The sequence below is a fragment of the Branchiostoma floridae genome, chromosome 5 (assembly GCF_000003815.2).
Source record: "Branchiostoma floridae strain S238N-H82 chromosome 5, Bfl_VNyyK, whole genome shotgun sequence".
In the NCBI taxonomy this organism is placed as follows: Eukaryota; Metazoa; Chordata; class Leptocardii; order Amphioxiformes; family Branchiostomatidae; genus Branchiostoma; species Branchiostoma floridae.
The window spans coordinates 4,283,820-4,289,606 of record NC_049983.1 but is presented as its reverse complement, the minus strand read 5'-3'; the positions used below and the strand labels follow the sequence as shown (position 1 = coordinate 4,289,606).

At 41.1% G+C, this 5,787-nt stretch overlaps 2 protein-coding genes across 2 annotated transcripts in view; one reads left to right on the top strand and one right to left on the bottom strand.

Annotated features, from left to right (window-relative positions):
* The window catches only part of LOC118415358 (alpha-aminoadipic semialdehyde synthase, mitochondrial-like), a gene marked incomplete in the record, with an annotated part of 20,816 nt that extends 15,265 nt beyond the window's left edge, over positions 1 to 5,551 (top strand). Inside the window, 4 exon segments of the mRNA XM_035819907.1 lie at positions 2,751 to 2,866; positions 3,319 to 3,407; positions 3,561 to 3,737; positions 4,426 to 5,551. Of these exon segments, the coding sequence (XP_035675800.1) occupies positions 2,751 to 2,866; positions 3,319 to 3,407; positions 3,561 to 3,737; positions 4,426 to 4,541 (498 nt within the window).
* On the bottom strand, positions 7 to 1,752 carry LOC118415359. The gene is made up of 2 exons (XM_035819908.1): positions 1,640 to 1,752; positions 7 to 1,248 (listed from the first exon to the last, which is right to left on the bottom strand). The coding sequence occupies exons 1-2, from the start codon at positions 1,648 to 1,650 to the stop codon at positions 162 to 164; spliced, it is 1,098 nt and encodes a 365-aa protein (XP_035675801.1). The 5' UTR covers positions 1,651 to 1,752; the 3' UTR covers positions 7 to 161.
* Positions 5,552 to 5,787: the final 236 nt, after the last annotated feature.

The window sequence follows — 5,787 nt, the reverse complement described above, 5'->3', positions numbered from 1 at the left end:
CAGAGGTACACAGTACATGTAAAGCTGTCATATTATAGAGACGTACACTGTAAGTTACAGTATTGTATTTTTATACACAGAAAGCTATTGAATTTCGATTACATGATTGAGAAGTGCTATGATCATAATCTTAGTTTATAAACACAGTGTATCCCTAAACACTACTCCTGTAAACACTGTACAATGCTGTCAGCAAATTTAACAAAACCACCAAATGAGTGTTTGGTGGCAAAGTCCTTGGCTTCCTTTGCCAAGTCCAGGGCCTGTTGGTAACTACCCAGCCTGTAGTACAGACACACTTTAGCCACCATCAACTGGAACCTTCCCGAATCACAAACCATTCCGTCTCTTTCTAGCGCACCAATCAAATTCTGCGCCCTCTTGATGTCTTCTAAGGAAATGTCCGTTGTTCCCAAACTGAAGTCAACCAGGGTACCAAACGTACAACCAAGGTACAAAAAGGCCAGGCCCATTTTGGCAAACTGCGGCACTCGCGTTTGCGAATGGAGCATCTGATTGGTGGGTTCGTATTCGGCGTGCTCGACGGCCTGTTGGTAATCTCTCTCTGCCATCTTCACGAGGTATCGTCTGTCTTCGTGGTCGTCTTGGGTTGCGGCGATCTCAGTCAGAAGCAAGGCGTGGTTGATGAGCATCCAAGCTGTGAGACAACCAGGTGGCGTCAAGTCTAACAGCGGAAGAGCCTCTTTTGCAAAGACTATCCCCACATCACAGTTCCCCTCTCTCAACTTGGCGAGACACTTCAGGTTCCCCCACCAAAGCCTGTGCTCCGTCTCGTTTGTCGTCTCGGGAAGAATGGCGCTAGCTTCACGCAGGAGACGGCTCACCTTCTTGAAGTCTCCCTCGTAGATGGCATTCAGACTTGCCGCGTGTCGGAGTGACACTTGGTAGTCCGGGTCTGTCTTCGTTTTCATCAACTTAGCAATGACTTTGCGGCATTTTGGGATCTTTCCCTCTACAGTTAGCATGGCCAAGTTGTCAATGTACATGTGACAAGTTTTCTCAGTTTTGGTGTTCAGTCGCGGAGGCTTGCTGACTGGTTTGGGCAAGACTGGAAGAAGTGTGCCACAGCCGGCACCTTTGTGGTCTTCTCCTTTGTTACAACTACAACATGTAGGTATGATGATGGTACTGCCACTGCCAGCTGTGACGGTAATGTTGCCATCCCCACGGACATCTGTAACGTTTATAGTTTCAGCTTGAGATAGTCTGCGAAGCCTGTCTACTTCCCTGTACAGAAAAGAAACATGAAAATAATCTTTCATGACTTGATATTATAAAATTCCATGCAGAAGGTCTTGTTTATTCTTTGAAAACTTGAACATATCTTTTTGTCCTTAAGCAAGTTTTCGTTTTATGCCAAATTCATTTTTTTTTACATTTAGGGATGTTTCAGCTTTTTATGCGCATTAAGTTATGCAAATCTTGCTTTAGAGTTTCCTGTGTATCAACAAGATATAATATTAAGTAGTATATAATTTGTTTCAAAGATTTTTCAGGGTAGTCATCTATTGCTGTCATTGTAATGATGTTAAATCATTTGCCAAACATTTGCAAAATCTGGTTCCACTTGTCCAACTAACTGTTAAGAATTAATGTAATATAATGTATTTCCACTTACCTGTTCTGCATTGTACACTGTGGGATAAAGCAAAGAAAAAACAACTGGAAATTGAATGATTCCAAAGTCCAAAGTACAGGTCTGATCTATACCTCAAGCTATATTTTACTGACAACAAGCTTTAAGAAGCTGACGTGTCTAAGTTAAGGAACTGAGTCATGCATGTGGAATTCCCCAACAAAGACTGGATGATTCACCTGCCTGTACTGTTCATTATCATAACAAAAGAACAGTCCACTGTACCGCTGTGAAGGGTTTGGTCGGCTTCAAGACTTGTTTTCGTGTTCAAATTGTTGCTGTTGTTTTGATTTAATTTTTAAATGCTTTACTTTTTAGTTCATATTAGGTTTGTTATCATATGAGTTCTTGTATATTAAAGAGTTTTTTTTTCTCGTTCAATCCTTCATCTTACTGATACATTACTGTATAGGTTTAAGGTATCCTGCGGCCCAAACTGTTTGTATAGGCCGGGTCTTCTGTCATTGTGATACTGGTAACTTGATGACTGTACCATGTGCGTGATTGCACATGTGACTCACTTATATGTGACTACTTACTGGACAAGTTAAGCAATATATCCTTTTTACACCCCAGTTTAGCTATTTATTTACATCTTGATGAAACCTCCTAATAGTAATAGTTCAACATGACTCAGGGCTCAAAATACTTTTTTCTGCATACCTGCACTGGTGCAGGTAACATTGAAAATTACCTGCACCAGACAAATTTTACCTGCACCACTCTGAATTTAGGAAGTATGGATCATATCAAAATTGTTCAGAAACCATTGATATTTTTTTATATGGTGGTAACAGTCAATGCAGCTAATAACAATCCAAATATGACCACATCATAATTAACATAAAAAAACACCAAAACATATAAAACTTGGTACATGGACTAGTGCAGGTTAGGTGCAAGTAGACATCAGAAATACCTGCACAGCTCCAATTTTACCTGCACTAAGCTAACCTATGTAGGTGGTAGTTCAAGCCCTAATGAATTGATAATGACAAATTTGCACGTGAACTCCAAATGTCTTTTAAAATTTTATTTATGTAGGGTCTTATTTTGCTCCCCCAACCCCTGATGTCCTTCCCCCTCCCCCCAGAGAGACATGCTGTGTAACCTGCTGGACGTGATGACTGACGTCAGCGACGAGGCGCTCAAGGCGGCCATCTTGGACAAGGTCGGCGGCGAGGAGTACAGGTTACAAGTCATGGAGAAGTAAGTGGGTCTTTCTTCTTGTACTTGCTAGGACTTTTAAATCTTAGTATTATGTGATATGCATTCTCCTAAGACGCAGAGCTGAATTTGTGTCATAGAAACTCCTCTGTGTTTACATACAAGTCACACCATTGCACTATTGTTTGGATACAGCATGCATGTAGAGTATAATGTAACTTCCAAAACTACAGTGGTGTTGACATCCGGTCTTGGTCTTGTCAGGCTCCATACCCCACCCAGATGCAGATTCCAACAAAGTCTCAGAATTTTGGCAGGCACTGGGGCACATATATACAAGAAAATGATGATTAGAGTAATAGAGCCCAAAACTGATCACAAACTTTGAAAAGTGACATAGATTTCGTATGAGCTTAAGTCACTAGTCCTGCAAATGAAGACATAATGTCAATGTTTGAGAAAATCAATGTTGTGTTTGTTTCTGGCCCCTCCAGACTGGGACTCCTGTCTTCAGAACCAGTGGACAAACAGACAACACCTCTGGACACCTTATCAAACTACCTAGCCAAGAAGCTGGCTTATGGTAAGTTGACTGGCTTAATGATTAGGAACTACAATGATTCATTGTATAATGTCATGTTGCGATACTGGCTTTTCTTTCCAGACCAGGAAAAAGTACTGCAACTAGCTACAAGAGAAAGCCCCCTGCAGATGTGCTTTTCTGTCCACCATACAGGTGCAGGAGAGAGAGACATGGTCCTGTTGATCCATCTCATCCAGATTGAGCGATCTGATGGCAGCAGGTTTGAGGAGAAGGTGTCGTTACTGCAGTACGGAGACCCCCAGGGCTACTCCGCCATGGCCAAGACTGTGGGATACCCCACCGCTATCGCCTCCAGAATGATTCTCAATGGTACGTACAAGTCTCAAGAATCGCTGCTTATGTTCCTATTAGTTGTACTAGTCCCTCTGACCTCAGAAGTTATAAGCAACATGCAGTCTAGACAGAAAACTTGGATGGGAGACCACCAAGGAAGACTGGATGTTGTAGCCGGGTCATACCAAAGACTCTTAACAATCATTATGGAACTTCTTTCTCTGCTAGGAGGAAGAGTATGAAAGCTAAACACACTTTACTACCAGTTACAATTGTATCATGTTCACACACACACACACAAGATTAGCACTCAGTTATAGTCTGTTGCAGCTAAGAAATTTTTTTAAAAATTACACCAGCACAGAAAGCAAAAAGAAAGGTTATCTGGGTGAAAAAGATTATTTAAGATGTGGAACTCTATACATTTCAAAACCCTTAAACTGCCAGAGTTCCAGCCCTATAAAATGCTATTAGTGCCAGGTTTGGCCGCTGACCTCCAAAAAGAACCCCCCGAACAAGGCCGAAGTCCCTAACTTCCGGGGTTCGTGCGCTACACACGCGCAAAGCTGCTACTTTGGGGAAATACGCTATCCCGGATATATCCGGGCATGGCACACAGGGCATGAGTATGTGTGCCATATATACATGTATCCGGGCTTGGCAGTTAAGGGTTGATTTGCAAATTGTTCTTGAATTGATAGAAGTGTTGTCTTGTTTTGTGCAGGTGCTATCCAGGAGAAGGGAATGTTGGTCCCCTTCCAGAAGACTGTATACCAGCCCATACTGGACAGGCTAAAACTGGAAAATGTCCAGGCTCAATACAGTATGGAGGAGCTGTGACCACTACAGTAACAGTACAGCTAGAAGATTTAAAAGAAAGCTAAACTCAAGATTATACTATCATGCTAGATACCCCACCAAAGTCAAGTCCTTACTTGTTTTAGTAATACATAGTAGCCGACGTCCACCATGGGTCTTCCATTGTTTGAAACTCTCGCAGCGCAGACAGTTACTTGACAGTCTGAATTTTCTACATGTCCCTTCGATTTTGAATACTATTGAGTACCCAAGGGTTCCTAGAGGGGTCCTGGAAAATTTCGACCCTCTGAAATGCTATTTCCTGCATTTTGAGGTGTAAATTTTGCTGGTAGACGAAGCTATTTAACGCCTATAACAGCATCTGTTTGGGTGAAAAATTACATTAGGGAGACAGTTTTATTATATCTTAAAGTTTACATAATTATCGATTTTTGTCCGCCACAGAGGACGAAATGGGCAAAATTATTTTCCGTCCGCAGCTGCAAAATTCCGTCAAAGGACAGAAGTAAGGGCACTAATAACCCTGCGTATGCCCTTATTCATTCTGATATGGATGGATTCTAAGTAATTGCACGACAAATTAGAGAGAATGCACATTTAGCGAGTATTTCCAAATTACGGTCAATTTTGGGAAGGTCTTCAAAGCATGTCAGCTCAAAAAGCTCCATTCATATATTAACAGAACTGATAATGAGACATGCCAGTCCCTGATATCACAAAAATCAATCAGTAAATTGAGTAGCCATCAGCATACTGCAAAATTTCAAACAGCGGTAGAGCTCTGAACTATGAAGTTGAACTTGACTGCATATTTAGCATAGTCGGCTTCTCAATTTCAAGTTTAGCTCCCATTTACTACAAAAATATATAACTACACAGTATATTATATAGTTGGCTTTTTAATTTCAAGTTTAGCTCCCCTTCAACTACAAATTAAAGCAGTGACCAATGCAGCTGTTATATTCTTCAGTCTATAAGATCTTAACGTGTTCTTCAAACAGTAGTGAAAGATTAAAGACTGTGAGGCATGTCAGGACTTCACTGTAGGTTTTATTTTGTCACAAGATTTTGGTGAGAGCTGCATCTTTTATCTTCATTGTGAATTATTAAGCTTAGAGTCAGAGTGGGGCAATTTCTTTTGTTTAAAACTATGCAGTAAATGAATGATGGTTGATTTTATCATACAGGATATATACGAGGGGGGTTCAATAAGTTCTTTGCCTCACCAAGAAATAACAAGCACAACTCAGATTTTCAGGCACAACTT